Source organism: Thamnophis sirtalis, unplaced genomic scaffold (genome assembly GCF_051295495.1).
Source record: "Thamnophis sirtalis isolate CommonGarterSnake01/CBP01778 unplaced genomic scaffold, rThaSir2_p1.2 scaffold_1, whole genome shotgun sequence".
Classification (NCBI taxonomy): domain Eukaryota; kingdom Metazoa; phylum Chordata; class Lepidosauria; order Squamata; family Natricidae; genus Thamnophis; species Thamnophis sirtalis.
The window spans coordinates 60,528,122-60,547,259 of NW_028261381.1; the positions used below are offsets into that span (position 1 = coordinate 60,528,122).

The following is a 19,138-nucleotide window of genomic DNA, read 5'->3' on the forward strand; positions in this document are numbered from 1 at the left end:
GCTAGATTTCATGAATCGATGCTGTTGGACTAGATTTTTTCCCCCCAAAAAATCAAATCTAGGTATGCAGCAGGGTATTTGCAGAAGCAAAAATTTCTGACTGGAAACCAATTGGGTTTCTAGTTATCTATAATCAGCTGAGGAATTCTGGAAATTGAAGTCTACACATCTTAAATTTGCCAAGGCTGAGAAACTGTTTTAATCTAATAAGAGTCCTAATGGTGTCAGAATACTTTCCAGTTGCACATTTACATCATAACAAACCAGTATTGACTGCTCTACTATACAATAGGCATAAGAAAGTTTAAGTAATTAGCCTCTACAGAACAGTTGACAAAGTCACTTCGTGTATGAATCAAGCATCCCTTTGGATCCACACTGCAAAAATACAAAGGACATCTATTTGATGTCATGAGATTTGCTATGCATGCAAAGAAGCTTTGAGAGACCTTTGAAGTAACTATTCTGAAATTCAGAGAAGTTGCTTCATAGCTTGAAGCCACATAAATGCTTCCTTCACAACTAAAGTCCCTCATCAAATGCACAGCCTTATTACATATTACATATCAATCTGGATTTGAACATATGGTCAGACATGACTATGTAAGTGCTAATAGAATAGAATAGAATTCTTTATTGGCCAAGTGTGATTGGACACACAAGGAATTTGTCTTTGGTGCATATGCTCTCAGTGTACATAAAAGTTGATACATTCGTCATAAATCATAAGATACAACACTTAATGATAGTCATAGGGTACAAATAAGCAATCAAATAATTCTAGGAAAAATCAATATAAGTCATAAGGATACAAGCAACAAAGTTACAGTCATACAGTCATAAGTGGGAGGAGATGGGTGATGGGAACAATGAAAAGATTAATAGTAATGCAGATTTAGTAAATAGTTTGACAGTATTGAGAGAATTATTTGTTTAGCAGAGTGATGGCGTTTGGGAAAAACTGTTCTTGTATCTAGTTTTTTCTGGTGTGCAGTGTTCTATAGTGTCGTTTTGAAGGTAGAAGTTGAAATAATGTATGTCCAGGATGTGAGGGGTGTGTAAATATTTTCACAGCCCTCTTTTTGACTTGAGCAGTATACAGGTCCTCATTGGAAGGCAGGTTGTAATTGTTTTTTCTGCAATTCTAATTATCCTCTGAAGTCCGTGTCTGTCTTGTTGGGTTGCAGAACCAAACCATCAAATCAACAGAGTATTAAGTGGAATAAGAATATTCAAAGTCTTAATATAAAAAAGGATGTATCATGTAATAAACCTATTTGCAGATGACATTATTATTTTTTTGCAAATTCTGACCAAGATATTCTCTGATTGCAACTTAAATACATTTCCCACAGTGGCATAACTAGATATAAAGTTTCATAAATCATTTGTGTGCTAATTAATGTTGATCGGGGTGTTGCAAAAAATGCCTTTGGAAACCCACTAGTCTGCATATTAACTTAAGATGGATTTAGATATTTAGGAGTAGTTATTAGAAAATGTTGATACCAGTTTTAAAATTATAATATTTTGTGGTAAATTGAAATAGATGTTTTCTTGTTAGAATAGCCACCATTAAACTAGATGTCCCAAAATTTTATTAGTTTCAAACTTTTCCCTTTTCCTGGCTTACTACGTTGAAAAATCCTTTGTTAGTGTAGTTATAATTATTTTTAAAACCTAGAATATGAACAAAATTATAATATAGTAAATCTGACATATTACTGCAGTATTTTCAGTTAAAATAATTAACTACCGTATTCAAACTCAAAAGTTTAATTATCACTAAATTCTTTATCACTAAAACAATACATAATGCCCAGATATTAAGAAATTATTTGAAAATGGCATTCGCGATATAAGTACTGTATATGTGAAAGCAGTCTGGGTAATGCTCGGCCAATATTATTTTAAAGCATGTTTTATTGGAGAAGCCTTAATGGTTGCACATAGCCCAAAGCCATTTATATGTCATGCTGGGCGAAAAGCAAAGCATGTGATAGCTTCATGGGACTGAAGCTGACAAGGCAGGAAACAAGAAGCCCGAGAATACACCAGATGATTGTGTAAACACAGCGCAGTGCCATTAACATGACGCCTGGGAAACAGACTATAAAAAATCTTTGATGACGGCAGGAGAAAGGAATCCAGGGTTTAAACCCTGAGGCCACACACACAAATATATAACAAGATTCTTAAACTCAGTAGATTTTTGTCAATACTAGGATGACTTATTTGGAATAAAAACCTAGCTAAACCTTGTCCTTGACTTCTCACGGTTTGGGATAGTGTGTTGGGGCTTCTAAACAGAGGTTATTGTGAAGCATCAACCCATCCCTAGGTTTGTCTGATAGATGACCTCACCTACACTCTCAAATGGTTGGATCGATTTCAATTGTCCCCCTACACATTGTCAGGTTTGGGGCACTTTTATCCCTCACAAATGCTCTTAATACTCCCGTCTTCCTCCAAACCCATCTACGAACAGCTCATGATTGTCTTGCACGGGTTCCAACAACTCAAGCTGAGCCAGCCAGCTCTTCCTCACCTAGCCTTGAACAATGAGAGAAGGAGCAGAGCGGCAACATGGCTACCAGTCAGCATTGTTAGATCGGGCAATGGATAGGCACACAAAGGCTACAGTAACAACAGCTCTTTATTGCAAGTAAGCAAACAGCAAACATCCGGCAGAGATGGGTCGGACAGCAGCCCCTTTTAAAGGGGTCTGTCAGACCCTTTGACCAATGGGATTAAACCTCTGTTTCCACTGGAACAGAGGACCTTGGTGGAAACCACTGCCAGTGGGGGGGGGGGGTATCTAACACCCCTCCCCTCTAGGATAGAACAATCCAACTGTTAAGATAGTCACACAGGTAGGTGGGCCTTTGGGTAGCTCTGCTTGACCTGCACAGTTCAATAGGAGTGGTTTCCTTGAACAAGTTGGACGGACTTGTTTGCTCCGCAGCCCCGCTTGGTGGAAACTCCTGGAACTTTTCACAGGCCGCAGCTGGAGCTTCTGGAGTTGGCTCGCTCGGAGCTCGCTGCGGGCCTGCATCAAAATCAGATAAGTCTTCCGGTACTCTCGGGCTTGAGTTGGTCGTTGAAGGTCTGCTATTTCGTTCTTTTTGGGTAGGGCTTTGGCTAACTTGTGTAGTTACCACTGGTTGTCTAAGAGTGGAGTTGGAAATGCGGCTACGGAGTTGGTCAATATGCCTTCTCCAATTTCTACTGTCCTCGAACTCTACCAGATATGATCGAGGGCCGGTAATACCTATTACTGTGGCAGGAATCCACAGAGTTCCCCTGGCGTAGTTATGGGCGTATACTGAATCCCCTATGCTAAAAGACTGAATCTTGCTTGTGGAGTCTGGGGGTGATGAGGCAGAATAATTGGGGTGTAACCAGTCTAAGTGTGACCTTAACTGGCGCCCCATGAGAAGTTTGGATGGACTTCTCCCAAGGTGGCACTGGGTGTGATGTGCTGGATCAGTAAATAGTGGTCAACCCATGTTTGCCAATCACCTGGGCCCATCCTAGCAAGGGCCTCTTTTGCAGATCTCACCATTCTCTCCACCTGACCATTGGAGGCCGGATGGAATGGCGTAACCAGGGCATGTCTGATTCCCTGAGATGCTAGGAAGGTCTCAAATTGCATGACCGTAAATTGGGGCCTGTTGTCAGAGACCAAGACGTTGGACAGGCCGTGTGTGGAGAAAAGTCTCCATAGCACCTTGATGCCGTAGTGGAGGTCATCAGGACTACTTCTAACCATTTCGAGTAAGCGTCCACAACTATGAAGAATGTCTGGCCATATACAGGGCCAGTGAAGTAAATGTACACCCTGGACTATGGTGCTTGTGGTTGCTCCCACTCCTTAGCGGGCGCCCCCGGGGGAGACGGTCCGGATTCCTGGCATGGCGTGCAGGTAGCCACCCATTCTTCAATCTCCCTGTCCATGTTAGGCCACCATACGTAATTCCTAGCCAGAGACTTCATCCTGATGATTTCAGGATGCCCTACATGTAAAGCTTCTAATACTGCAATGCGCAGTTTGGTGGGAATAATTACCCGGTCTCCCTACAGTAAACACCCGTTAACCACCAACAACTCATCGCATTTAGCAAAATACATTTTGAAATCAGCCCCAACAGGCCCCTTGGGCCACCTCCTCCACACCCAGTTCAAAATTTGCTTTCGCAGAATGATGTGCAACGTCACTAGGCAAGACGGGCCCGGTCTCCAGGCAGTCAATGAGAAGGACCGGCGTCTCGGGGATGGGGTCAGCGAGAACTTCAGGCAATGGGCAGCGGCTCAAGGCATCAGCGTGCCCCCAAAGTGGAGCCGGGTCAGTGAATGAGACGGTAGGAGTAGGCAGCCAAGAGAATAGTCCACCTGGTCATGCGGGGAGATAATGATACCGGGGTAGGGCGGTCCCCAGCCAGTAAACCCAACAATGGCTTGTGGTCCATAACCAGTTCAAAGTCCCAACTGTAGAGATATTCGTGGAACCTCGTAACTCCGGCCACTGCAGCCAAAGCCTCACGGTCCAATTGGCTGTAGTTCCGCTCCACAGCAGACAAGGTCCTGGAGTAAAATGCAATAGGGGCTTCGGTTCCGTTAGGCATGCGGTGGCTGAGGACAGCGCCAACGCCAAAAGGAGAAGCGTCACAGGTTAGCACCAACGGCAAGGTCTGGCTGTATTGGACTAGGAAGGAATCTGCTGACAAGAGTCGTTTTACTGCAGCAAATAGGGTAGTCTCAGCTTTGCCCCAGGACCACTTCGCTTTCTTGGCCAGGGGTGATGTAATGGTTCAGCAATGATGGCTTTCTGTTTGAGAAAGATGCTGTAGAAATTAAGGAGCCCGAGGAACGCCTGCAGTTCGGTTTGATTGCAAGGTGTGGGGGCATCCTGAATGGCTTTAATTTTTTGTGAGGTCGGGTGAATTCCAGACCCATTGATCAGGTACCCTAGGAATTAAACCTTTGGTACATTAATTTGGCATTTTTCTTTTTTGAGGCAGAGACCCTTGTCTCTAATTCTGGCCAAAACTGTTCATATGTGTTTTAAAAGTTGCACCTTGTTTGCAGCCAATACCAAGATGTCGTCGAAATAGGGGACGACTCCTGGAATCCCCTGCAAAAGCCGTTCCATGACACTTTGGAACAGTCCCGGGGCAATACTAACTCCAAATTGCAGGTGGTGGCATTTGAATGCACCCCTGTGCGTCACAGTGGTTTGGGCCTCTGCTGTAGTGCCATCTACTGGCAATTGTTGGTATGCCTGCACCATGTCCAATTTTGCAAAGACTTTCCCTGGGCCTAGCAAATGTAGTAGGTGGTGTACAATGGGTACAGGGTAGGCGCTTTGTTGTAACACTTTATTTATTGTGCACTTGTAGTCCGTGCAGATGCTGACATACCCGTCAGATTTGACGGGTATCACAATAGGAATCTCCCATTGTGTGTGATCGACTGGCTCTAGGATGCCCTGGCTCACGAGTTTGTCAATTTTGTACGATTCCCAGTGCTTGGTGACTGGATCATACAGAGTTGGTGGGGCGTGCATAGCCATCCTACGTAGAGAGGGTGATTCAATTTTGCCACTCAGCAATGGCTGCTCGATGCCCTCCAGGACTCCAGGTTGGATGTACTTGCAGAATCTCTTTTGCTCTTTTTGTTCGCCTAGTTGCCTTCCAATCCCACCTTCGTCGCCAGTGTTAGATCGGGTAATGGATAGGCACACAAAGCCTACAGTAACAACAGCTCTTTATTATTGCAAGTAAGCAAACAGCAAAAGTCCGGGAGAGATGGGTCGGACAGCAGCCCCTTTTAAAGGAGTCTGTCAGACCCTTTGACCAATGGGATTAAACCTCTGTTCCCGCTGGAACAGAGGACCTTGGTGGAAACCACTGTCAGTGGTGGGGGGGGGTATATCTAACAAGCATTATGCCATTTTTTTGGCCACAGCTGTCACCACCCAGGCACCTTCAACTGGAAAACAGAATTTTTACAATTTGATATTTGGGGATAGATAGTGGAAGATAGTTGTCTCTGCTACTCCAAGTCAATGCAGTTTGACATCAAAATGACTTAACTCCAAAGCTCTGTTTGGAATGTCCAAAGACAACCCATATTGTTAATGCAGCAGTCCTCTCTGCCCTAACAACCTGGGTCCTATGGGGAGGGGGCAAGACCACTGGAACATCCTGTGGCATACATAAAAGTAGAAGCTATTGCATTGTTGAGCACCAAAGAATTGAGGCCTTTGAACTATGGTGCTGGAGAAGACTCCTGCAAGTTCTTTGGACTGCAAGACATCAAACTGGTCTGTCATAGAAGAGATCAACCCTGACTGCTCTTTAGAAGGCCAGATCCTGAAGATGAAACTCAAATACTTTGGCCATCCAATGAGAAGGAAGGATTCACTGGAGAAGAGCCTAATGCTGGGAAAGATTGAGGGCCAAAGAAGAAGGGACGGCAGAGAATGAGGTGGCTGGATGGAGTCATTGAAGCATGAGGCATGAGTTTAAATCGACTCCAGAGGATGTTAGAGGACAGGAAGTCTTGGAAGAATGTTGTCAATGGGGTTGCAAAGGGTTGGACACAACTTCACAACTAACAACATTGTATTGTTTTCCCAACAGACACGAGAAGTAGATCGCACCAACCAGAAAGCAGTGAAAGAAGCCAATATGTACTTTCTGATTGAATCCACCATTGCACTCTTTGTTTCCTTCCTCATCAATCTCTTTGTCATGTCTGTGTTTGGCCAGGCTTTTTTTCAACGCAGCAACCAGGAAGCGGTAAGTGAGGGAAACACACACACACACACATTTTCCCTTAAAGCCCATTCTGACATTAACACCTATAATATCTTTCCCCCTACATATAGCCTTTTATTCTTTTGACCATAGAAAATGATAGAAATGGACTTGGGGATCCTGTCTGTTCATAAGCCTAAGAGCTTTCCCAAAGGGAACTAAAGAGGGTCAGATTTGGAGGGAGAAGTGAAATATAGATAGATATGAATCAATCAAGCAATTAGGAAACAGTCAGATTAAGCTGGGAGGATATAGAAAATTGTTTTTAAAACCAGGAAAGAAAATCACCCACTGCATCCCCATGGGAGAAGCACTTAGACAGTGGCTTAGAATGTGGCTAACCCATATAATTAAAGTCATATTTCTCCCTCTCTCTCTTTTTCTCTCTCTCTTCCTCCCTCCCCCCCTCTCTCTCCCTCCCTCCCTCTCTCTCTCTCTCTCTCTCCCTCCCTCCCTCCCTCCCTCCCTCCCTCCCTCCCTCCCTCCCTCCCTCCCTCTCTCTCTCTCTCTCTCTCTCTCTCTCGCTGTGACCCAGAGTTATTTCTTCAGCCAAATAGGAATTGGCCATACTTGTCCTATTTACCTATCCTAGCCCATCTGGTAGAATGTCCTATACTATGTATCAGTGATATAGTCAAAGAAACAGGAACCCATTCGTGCAAACCAATGCAGTAAAAGCTTCCTTTTACCAGTTGTGAAAAAGGAAGAAAACTGAAGCAATTTTTTACAGCATTGCCATATAACAGAAGTGCTCCTACCATTAAATACAGGAAGCTTGCCCTTATAGGCAACAAAGCCTGGAAAAATGGGGTACAAGCGATGGTAAGGAGCATAACGACAGACCTGCGGATCCCACCTATTTGTGTGAGAGTTGTAATTTGTTCTAGAGAATTTACACAGATACACAGTGATACAAAATGGGATGACAAGGAATATTGGAAGACGTTAATAGCACTAAAAAGATTTAAGGTAGAGTTATCCTACAATTTCTCAAACAGCAGGCTGGTCTTTCTATGGCAGAGCAAAGAGTGCAGGAATTTGCTGCTCCAAGGTGCTTGTAATAGGCCTGTTTCTGATTTCTAATGAAACAGTTTTGGTTTTCTTTTTCTTTTGTTTTATATAATCCAGCATGATGTCTGTGCCAATCAGAGTTTATTCTTGAATCAGAGCATTTTCCCCAACTTTCCTGAAAATAATGAGACTGTGACTGTGGATATTTTCCAAGGGGTAAGTATCCAGCAAAATGATGGCTATCAACCAAATTGGTGCCAATACAAAACAGATGAACAGCATAGAACCTTCAGATCAGGGGTGTCAAACTTGATTTCATTGAGGGCCACATCAGGATTGTGTTTGACCACAGGGGGGGCCAAGCAACATGGCCAGCATGGGCAGGGCCAGCTGAACATCACTCATGTTGGGGGCACCCGTGGTGCCCCGAGTGCTCTGTCAGCGAAAGCACAACTCTTCCAAGCTCCATTTTCCCTAACAGAGGGTTGCAGAGGCTGTGGCAGCCAAAAACAGAGCTTGGGTGGGCTGCGTGCGGCCCGCCTGAGCTCCATTTTCACTGGCAGAGGCACCGCAGGCTGGTCCTTCACTGTTTCCAAGGTGGCCCTGTGGGCCAGATTAAGCACTCCATGGGCTGGATGTGGCCTGCAAGTTTTGAGTTTGACACCCCTGCTTCAGATGAACGCTCAACTGCTTCTGTTCTTCTAAGGACTTGCACTGAGAAGCAACTCACAGGCAATGCAGCTCACATAATTATGTTTTATGGGCAAACCTAGGAATGTCCATAATTACTTTGTCACCACATGCTGAGCCAGGTGAAGCTCCCAATCGGTGTGCAAGGGTGGATTTGCATTGTAGTTGTCCAGACATGCGTTGACAAGGGCATGAGCAATCATTAACAAAGCTTCCTTTTTCCAGAAATGGTTTTAAATGGCATATAAGATATAATCGCACAAAGGGCTTTCTAGCCATGGCCTCCCCACCTGCTATTCAGAAGTGCCCCCAGATTTTGAGCCAACGTTTTCTCAGGAACTAGAGCTGTTCAGCTGTTTTTAGAATCAGTTGTCTTTTAACTCTGATGCTGCAAGTCACTCCATCTTGCTGGGGTTGAATCCAACTCTGTACCTCCCCACCAGTGATGGGATTCAACATTTTTTACTACCGATTCTGTGGGCATGGCTTTGTGGGCAGGACAGAAGGATACTGCAAAATCCCCATTCCCTCCCCACTCCTGGGAGAAGGTTCTGCAAAATCCCCATTCCCTCCCCACCCCACTAACCTGCTTTCCAGCTCGGTTCTCCTGTTCAGGGCAACAAAAGAAGATCAGCTAGGAGGATGGGAGGGGGTGGGGCCAGCCTATTTGCCAGTTCTCCAAACTACTAAAAATTTCTGCTACCAGTTCTCCAGAACCTGTCAGAACTGGCTGAACACCACCTCTGCTCCCCACCTTCCAACTATATCAAATTCCACTAGTTGCCTTTCTAATCAAGGATGGAGATATGCATTTAAATAGATGGCCTCTCCTAGCAGGTTCATGAAGATGTTAAACAATAGGGAGAGGAGGTCCAAGACCCATGGTTGTCACTTCTATTGCTTTTTAAATTTCCTTATCTGGAAGCCTTGTGATTGATTTAAAATTCCCTCTCCTCCACTCCATCATTTTTACTTTAATTAGAGTTATGTAATTACTTTCTATTTTTACTTCCTTAGGTTGTTGCCATTGCCATTATAATGTTAGGCTTGGACAAATGAGATGTTGAGCAGCTGTGTGGACCTTTGGAGGATGAAGTCAAAATGATTTAATGCATTTTTATATAGTACAATGAGCATGTGCATTGTGGAATACAAGCCATGAATGTTTGCCTTTTTCTATGCAGGGAATTATCCTAGGATGCTATTTTGGGCCCATTGCTCTCTATATCTGGGCTGTTGGAATCCTTGCAGCAGGTCAAAGTTCAACCATGACAGGAACCTATGCAGGACAGTTTGTTATGGAGGTGAGAAAATACCTGGAGATGTATAGTAAATTGGGGAGTGGGAAGGGCTGACATTCAGTTCTGGTAAAGGATGAGATAATGATGTCTGCCTGCCTGCCTCTAAAATAGTTATAAAAGCCATTAAATATAAGGCAATGTATGGTAACTATAGTTTTCTTTTAAGTTACAAAATGCAAATGAAGGAAAGAAATCTCAAAATTCTAGACTTTGTCTTTCTTCCTTTCCTTACATATATCTCCAATGCATAATGGTATCACTATGTCTTGATATGCCTTTGTCAAAATATGTGTGAAACCAGAAGTTTCCATGTTCATATATGGTCTTGGTCGCTATTATTTCATTTAATAGCTGCTGGAATTCCAATATTCCCATTTCTCTCATCATCTTTCCTGACCTCTCCTGCAGCTGAAATAGTCCCTCTTCTCATATTTTCTCCCATTTTTTTCCAGGTCCGTATGTCCTTTTAAGTCCAGACTCATTTTATCTTGTTGGAACATCTTTTTTCCCATGGCACAGTTCATATGCTGTCCTTCGGGTGGTTGAAAACTATTCGTCTAAGGCAGGGATAGTCAACCTTTTTATGCCGACTTTTGTATCTCTGTTACAGTGGTGGGATTCAAATCATTTAACAACCGGTTCTCTGCCCTCATGATTTCTTCCAACAACCAGTTTGCCAAACTACTCCGAAAGTTACCAACCGGTTCTCCCGAAGTGGTACGAACTGGCTGAATCCCACCACTGCTCTGTTAGTAGTAAAATTTTCTAACCACCCACCGGTTCCACAGTAATGGTGATTTATAAAGTAGGGAAGTAACTTTATAAAATTTATAAAGCAGAGGTACAGCAAACCCCTACCGCCCACCATGAAAGCTGGAACGCCCACTAGTAGGCGGTAGGGACCAGGTTGACTACCACTGGTCTAAGGTTTGCTTCCATACTACTGCTGTCTCTTTTTTCCTGCCCCAATGCTCTCTGCTCTGTCTTACTAGTTAAAGTGGTACCCTGAATTTTGGGTTTGCTTAGCATGTCAAGCAAAACTGTTAGTTAAGACCTATAGCTTTCTTTCTCTTCCCCTTTTCGGGATCACACCAGACAGTGTGATACAATCTACCATCAATGCTAGCAGTTTTTCGGATGACTAATCCAATGATCTTCTTTGCCTAGACAAGTCAGATCAAAGTGCTTTCATGGGCAAAGATGGAGCAAGTTTTGACAGCTAGATGTGCAAAATTGGCATTGGGGATTTCTAACTCATTATACTTTAATCCAGTAAGGAGAACTTGTGTTCCCAATGAGATAGTAATAGTACTGCTTCACAGTGCTTTTACAGCCCTCTCTAAGCGATTTACAGAGTTCAGTACATTGCTCCCAACAATCTGGATCCTCATTTTACCCACCTCGAAAGGCTGGAAGGCTGAGTCAACCTTGAGCCTGGTGAGATTTGAACTGCCAAACTGCAACTAGCAGTCAGCTGAAGTAGCCTGCAGTACTGCACTCTAACCACTGCCCACCTCGGCTCTCTGATTATTTGAGATTATTTGAACATGGCCACAGGTAATAGCACTTGAGCCATTCCCACATAACTAGTCTAACTATCATTTTAATTTCCCACAATGCTCCACAACAGAGCTACATTATAACTATTGGAAAAAATTAATATGCATGGGTAGATTGAGTGCACAATGCCAAAAAAATTACTGAGTGGAAGTGCAGTATGATTGATACCACAGCAGCAGACCAAGACTATTGCTGGTGCCATATGTAAGGGCTTAACATGAGCCAGGTCTCCCCTGAATTCCATTCCAGGGCCGGTTGATGATTTTATATTTTTATGCAGGAAGATACAGCAAAACAGAGTCTGTGGCGCAGGCATAGAAGGTGTTTTCCTGCTTACAGTCTAAGTCTCTCTTTGCTTTTATTTGTTTCTACTGTTATATGAAGATGTTTTTGGGAGGTAAGGTTAGACCACAGCTTGTCCTCGGTCAGAGGAGTTTTGTTATAGATGTTAGTTTTTTTAGATGGCGTCTGTTGCATCAAACTTCAAAACAAATCCAGAAAAGCAATGAAAATATATCTATAAATCATTAAAGGCAGTTAGTTAAAATGTGTCTTTTTCAAGACAGGACAACTATAATTTATTAGTCTCTATGATCTAATCCAGGAGTGTCCAAACGGGAACTTTAAGACTTGTGGACTTCAACTCCCAGAATTCCCAGCCTGCTGGGGAATTCTGGGAGTTGAAGTCCATAAGACTTAAAGTTCCCAAGTTTGGACACCCTTGGTCTAATCCCAATTAAAGCTAGCTGAAGACATTTAACGGGACTTGGGGCAAACACTTGTGGTAAACCTCAACTACAAGAAATTGCAATGCTGCCATCTATGGTCTAATAATTGCTAGTCTGCTATTCAGAAGTGACCAGATGGATCAAAGCAACTTTGTGTTCCACAGGAGGCCACTAAATGTCTCCAGAAACCTTGTAAATGGAGGAGGAGGAATGCAATATTATCCCACTTGATTCCATAACAACCAGCATTGGGAAGGCATATGTTCTCTGTAAGCTTTATCATGATTAACACTGGATACATTTCCTCTGGATAAAATCTTTAAAATGGGCTCCCTCCCAAAACCATTCTTATGCTGTACTACACCCACACAAACATACTGTTTGTGCACACTTATCTGATTCCCCCTAATTTGATTCACATGCTGTCTCAGGCTACAGGATGCTCTGGGCCTAATTTTAAGATGGTCTTCCCTTCAGTTATCTTGGGCCCTGAGATTTTCATCCCTAGCCAGGATGACTTGAGAATGCAAGTGAAGGAATGCAGGCCCCAACCCAGTTTAGAAATAGATTAGCCAAAGGTCACTGAGAAAGAGAGCTTCATTTGTTAGATTTACACACAGTCCTCAACTTACGACCGCAATGGAGCCCAAAATTCATGTTGCTGAGTGAGACATTTGTTAAATGAGTTTTGCCCCGTTTTATGACCTGTCTTGCCACCGTGGTTAAGCGAATAATTGCAATGGTTAAGTTAGTAACACAATTGTTAGGTGAATCTGGCTTCCCTACTGACTTTGTTTGCCAGAAGGTCGCCAAAGGGGAACACATGAATCCAGGGCGTGGCAACCGTCATAAATATGAGTCAGTTGCCAAGTGTCTGCATTTTGATCACGTGACCATAGGGATACTGCCATGGTTTTAAATTGTGAACAATGGTCATAAATCCGTTTTTTCAGTAACTTTGAATGGTCACTAAATGAACTGTTGTAAATTGAGGACTACCTGCACTTGCCTTTTCTTCAGGAAGACAAGGCACGCATACAATGTCTATCTTCTCTTTTTCCCAGAAGAAGTGGGGAGTGGGGAAGAGGCTGAGCTGAGAGATAGTGGCTTGGCCACTAAGCTTCCATAGATGAAGTGGGATCTTTCCATTTGTATGGCTCTTCCATGTGGCAAACCTAACTGCTGCTATGCAGGGTGGGAGCCAGTGGTGGGATCCTGTTGGTTTAACAACCAGTTCGGTGATTGCGTGTTTTGCGCTGCACGCACGTGCGCAGTTTTAGCAAGACTTACCTCCCACATTACTTCTGGGGAGTAACACAGCTGAGGCGTGGCAATCAGCTCTGCCACGCAAATCAACTGAGAGGATATGGGTAAGTAAAGCGCAGGGGCGGGTTAACCTGATCGTCGAAGCGAACTGGTTCACTCCCAGCTGATCATTGGAGCTACCTGTTCATCCAAACTGGTCCGAACCGACTGAATTCCACCCCGGTAAAAAACTCTGCCACCTTAAACCAAAGGTGCTTTTTTCAAGAGGCAACTGGACTTTCTGGTTTTTCTTTGAAGACGTTTCACTTCTCATCCAAGAAGCAAAATGTCTTCAAAGAAAAACCAGAAAGTCAGTTGCCTCTTGAAAAAAGCACCTTTGGGACAACCATGACTTGGGATGACTGAGAATCTCCATAGACATCTGCCGCCTTAAAGAAGTGCTAATCAAATTTCCACTCACTATCTGCTGAACCGTGAAAAAGACTAGGAGTTCTGTCTGCGTGAGAAGTGGGAGGAAGAAGCGGGGAAGCAGGAAAAGCCTCTTTGGATGCCAGTAACTGGTCTTCTGCTGTCTGCGCTGCAATCTGACTGCTCTGGGATCAAAGAACTGGCAACAGATTGATGGTTCCCCCCCCCTATTTCTGCCTTTCCCCCTGAAGGAAAGAAAGGGAAATTTAGGAAGAGCCAATTTCCCTCCACAGGAAGAAAAAGTGGGGTGGATCCAGTTTGGCAGCCAGTAGTCTTCCATTGAAGTTTCCCTCCCACCCACCCACCCACTCACCTGCAGCTTGGATGCTGGAGAACCTAAGCCACAAGGTGGGTGATATATAAGAAAATATCCTTCTGCTTCTCCACCACGAATCACCAGAAAGTGGAATAAGTGTCTGGGGTAATGCCTCCTTGCTGCCAGTTTCCTGATCCTCTGGGCACTGGAGAACTGACTGAAGGCTTGATTTCAGCCTTGTTCCTCTCTGTAGGGGGAAGTGGATCTTTGGGGGCCTAGAGAACTGGCACTTCAAAAGACCAGATTTCCATTCTTACCTCCTGCTTTACTTTTGCTCATGGTTGCCAAGAGACGTGGGGAAGATGACTTTGTCTAGTCAGAAGTGGCCTTGAAATCAGGGATCAGGAATCAGCTGGGGAGTCCCCCATCCACCCAAATTTACCTCAGAAGGATTCACCGCAGTGCAGCTTGTGCCAGCAGAAGTTGGAAAATGTCACAAGGAAGAGAACAAGGGAGGATGGTTGCCATACATATGGAGCAAGGACTGGTGGAATATAATGTTGTGCATTCATGTCCTCAGGAAATAATTATAATTATAGAAGGAATAGATCAGATATTCAGCCCTTGCTTATCAATGGAAACTGAGTGGCGCAAATGGCCAGTTTTAAGTTTCTGGGTATTATCATAAAAGAGGACCTGACCTGGGGTGCTCACATTGCAGCACTGGTCAAAAGGGCCCAGCAGAGGCTTCCGGGGGAGGGGCCTGCTGTCGTCGGTGGCTCAACGGAGCTGCCCTCAGAGTTCTGGTCTGTATATCTAAAAGATCTATAGATATCTCTCCTTTCAGGCAAGAAAGGAGCAGGGAGGAACTCAGTCGTTAGAACTCTCTTTGTAGTTCACAGCTTTTTGTTTTTCGCTGTGAACGGAGAAGAGGTTCAACAAAAGCTGAGTTTTTTTTTACTCCAGCCAGATCTTCTCAGCTGTTTTTTTTCAGCTCAAGGCAGGTCGCCCCCCCCCCTCTCAGGACAAAATTAAGCTATTTAAAATCAATCCGAGCAGCGACCATTCCTGAGAACCCTTTTTTTATTATTATTATTCAAAATACCAGCTTCAATTTTATAAAAAACTCCTTTGTCTAACTGCTTTTCCAAATGGCGATTTTATAGCTTCCGCATTTGATATATGATATATTTAACCAGCCTTGTTTTCTTGAAGACTTCTTTTTACGAACTGCCAAAGCTTATTGAAAGTATCTTATCCTAAATCAAGGTGAGCAGAGACTTTGTTTGTTTCCTTTTTATAATGGCTCCGAAGTCAAAGCAATCTAAATGTTTTTTTAACAATACATCCCAAGCAATTGCGATAAAGCCGCAGCTCTTGCCTTCTACGCCCTCTACTGGAGATTTGTTAACGAAAGAATTTCTTTTTGAAACCCTTAAAGAATTTAGAGAGGAAATGAAGCAACTTATTTCGGACTTATGTGACAAACTTGATGCCAAGATTGCTCAAACAAAGGAGGATATGATCGGGATTATAACTGTAATGACAGATTATATTGCTGGAATGGAGGATAAACTTGAGATTTTGGAAGAAGCTAATTCTAACCTGACATCTAAAATTGAAATGTTACAACAGGAAGTTGAAAACGCACAAAAAGAAGAAGACTGCGTTTGCAATAAGAGTTAGGGGATTGCATGAAAACGAACAGGAGAATTTGAAACAGACCTTTTTTGAGGCTTTTAGTCGTTCGGTGGGAAGTCCGGGACTCAACTTTGATTGGCAGATCCAAAAAATTTACCGCCATAATTCGTGCATAGCAAAACAGAGACAGCTTCCGAGAGATATAATTATATATTTTGCTACAAGAGAATCCAGAAACGCGATAATACAAGAGTTTTATAATAACAGGCTGCGAATTGATGGACAGGACCTGATTGTTTCCAAAGAAATACCATCTCAAATGTTAAGAGCCAGGAGAGACTATGCTTTTCTAACTAAAGAACTCAGAAATTCTCAGATACAGTATAGATGGGAAGTGCCATTTGGTATTACAGTTACATTTGATGACCAAAAACATCGCCTCAACTCTGTTTGGGAAGCCCGAGATTTTTATTACAAGATCCTGAAGGCGGGACTTCCTGAATCACCCGGACTTGGAGAAAGACAAAGAGAAGTAGAAGAGAAACAACAAAACACACAACCACAAGGCGGGAGGTATCGCTTTCCCCCTCCGGAAGGGCAGAAGAGCAGAGAACAAGGATTTAGCTATGCTTCCAAAACATTTGCTTAATTTTTAACTTCAATAATACTTTAAAATGGTATAGTTGTATACTGATGAAGAGACATTAAGGCTGAAAGAAGTGATGCTGATTTCCTCGGAAAATATATTGTATGGTACTTAAAAAAGACTTGATGGATAACTTTGAACTTTTATTTAAATTGTTTATGATTTATTCTCTAGGGTGAGGAGGGCGGGGATCGTGATGTTCTTGGATTGTGGTTTAGGATGAATGGAGTTGGGAAGTGGGGTGTAGATGGGAGGGTAGTGAAGGTTTAATTAGAGCTTATTTTGAGCCAGAAAGTAAGTTGATTTTTGTATAAACTGTTATTTGAATATAATGTTTGGAAGGATATACCCAGAGAGTCTGCAGGAAGGCGGAGCAAATATGTGAGGAGTACGGATGAAAATAAAATATATATATGGACATGGGTAGAGGCAGGACGAGAGGAGTTGGAAAAGGAAACCGAGAGAAGCATTTGAGATGTGTTTAAATTGCTTTATAGAGAAGGAGGTAAAAGGGACAAATTAAAGGTTTGGATATTTAGATAAAGAGATAAGGCCCCCAGCTAGAGAATTCCATTTGATTAACTTACTTGGTTTCAACATAGTTTGAAATCCTGCAAGTAATAAATTAACTGAGATTAGGAATGATGTACATTGTTTAAGTTTTAATAATGATGGGAAGCTGAGCTCAATGTAGAGAGTTTATTGATTTTCTCATTTTTCTTTTTTTTTTTTTAATTCCCTTTTTTTTCCTTTATCTTTTATCTTTTAATTTTTAATCTATTTGGTTTTAATATACTCCAGGCTGTGCTTGATAAAGAGTTATGCCGGGTATGGGACCTGGGAAGTCGGAAGGGGGTTAGGGAGGGGGGTTTATGGGGGGAGGGAAGGAGGGTGGAAATATAGTTTCAATTTTCAGAACAATAAGAACGCACTTATATACTGTTGCTCTTTTTTCTTTTTTTTCTTTTTTTCTTTTATTTTCCTTTTTTTTCTTTTTTTTCAGTTTGAGTGTAAAATATAAATTGAATAGATTAATGAATAGTAGAAATACACCAAAGTGAGGAGTAGAGGGAAAGAAGAGGGAGAAGTAAAGAGGGAGTGAGAGGGGAATGTAAGGAGGGTGAGATGGAGGGAAGGGGAGAAAGGAATGTCTGAGGGGGAAGGGAAGTAGAAGAGGGGAATGTTGGAGGGGAGAAATGAAAGTTGGAGGGGGTGAAGAAAGGGTGTATGGAGGATTGAAGTGTTATGTTGGTTTTCCATGGTGGAAGTTGTGTTGTGTTTATTGCTTTTTTTAAATGCACAGTATATAAGTGATTGTATAAAATGAAAATGAAAATGAAATAAAACAGTTTTCAACCTAAAAGGGCCCAGCAGAGGGTTCCACCACAAAACCGCGGTAGACTAAAGCGCGTGTGACTAAAGCGTGGTGTCAAAACCGCATCGTCAAAACCACGCGACAACAGCGCGCCGACAACAGCGCGCTGACAGAAATGGTTTGCCAATTGCACAGTGGCAGGTAGGACAGCGCTCCAGAGGGTTAACATCATTGCCCAGTGGATCATTGATTACCCTCTCCCCTCTTTGGAAGAGCTTTATAGCTGCCACTACCTTAAGAAAGTTCAAAACATTCTTAAAGATCCATCTCATACTGGGCACCCTTTTTTAAAAACTATTACCCTCTGGCAGACGGTACAGGATAATAAAAACATGGACAAATAGGCTGAAAAACAGCTTCTATCCCAGAGAAGTAACTATATTGAATTCTACTGTATAGTGCAATATTAATGCAATATCAGGAGTTTTCAATTGTATAGAAAGTGAAGGATGTGTGTTTGTGTTTCATTTTTATAATTATCATGTACACAGAAGATGCCATTTCATTTCGTTGTACAAAGTGCAGTGACAATAAAGTAAACTAATTAAAGTAAACTAATTAATTAGCGAAGTGTTTCTGCACTGGGGCAAGCAGGTGAACCCTTAGTGATGGCGAACCCAATGGGGCAAACCCATAACTGATTTGGGGCCGTTTGGAGTCAACAGCTGTAATTTAAGCAAAACTTTATTCTTGTCCACATTTCAATACTGCATAGATTTCAATGCATTTATAGCAGATCCTCTTTTGGCAGAAGAGTGGTGTGTGGGAAGGTGTGGATTCAAGTGAAAGTTGAAGGACAGAGAATGGTTCCAAGGATTCTTGTGACTATTAAAAGCATCAAGAACCAAAACTAATCTCTCCCATTGTTTTGATTGTTCTCTCAGCCTCTAGCCAGTGGTGCTTTTCCAGTGTTCTGTTCTGAGCCTATTCCTCCATGGGGGACGTGGGTATGATTCAACAACAGGCTGTCCATTTCTTAATTTAAAAAAAAAAATTGAAACAGAAGTTCAAAAGAGGCCTTTTGTGAAATGCTCATCTTTTCTGCTTCTTAGGCAATTAGCAAATGGCTTGTTCTTTTAGAGCACCAATTTGATCTCTTAGAAATGCTCTGTTACTCTGTCTACATTCCAAATATAGTCAAATAATTCAACATTTTGCTGTTTTTTAAACAAATATTTTTTGCAATAATTTCAATTGACCACTAGGTTGCAATCTTTTTTCAAAATAGTTGCCATTCGGTTAGAGATGAACTGTTCTTGAAGTTGCTGTTCCTTCCACTGGCTTTCACCTACTCGCTCATAATCGTGATTTTAAAAAAATGCCCAGGAAGTATCATTTTTCTGTTTGGCACCCGTGATGCTGCTTCCATTTCAAC

The 19,138-nt window shown here is 42.7% G+C and overlaps 1 protein-coding gene across 4 annotated transcripts in view; it reads left to right on the forward strand.

Annotated features, from left to right (window-relative positions):
- Window positions 1-19,138, forward strand: part of SLC11A1 (solute carrier family 11 member 1) — a 228,640-nt gene that overhangs the window by 24,804 nt on the left and 184,698 nt on the right. For all 4 annotated transcript variants that reach the window (XM_087712880.1, XM_087712861.1, XM_087712869.1 and 1 more), the window contains exons 9-11: window positions 6,645-6,803; window positions 7,950-8,048; window positions 9,707-9,826. In XM_087712880.1, coding sequence (XP_087569006.1) covers window positions 6,645-6,803; window positions 7,950-8,048; window positions 9,707-9,826 — 378 coding nt within the window. The remainder of the gene's footprint in view (window positions 1-6,644; window positions 6,804-7,949; window positions 8,049-9,706; window positions 9,827-19,138) is intronic.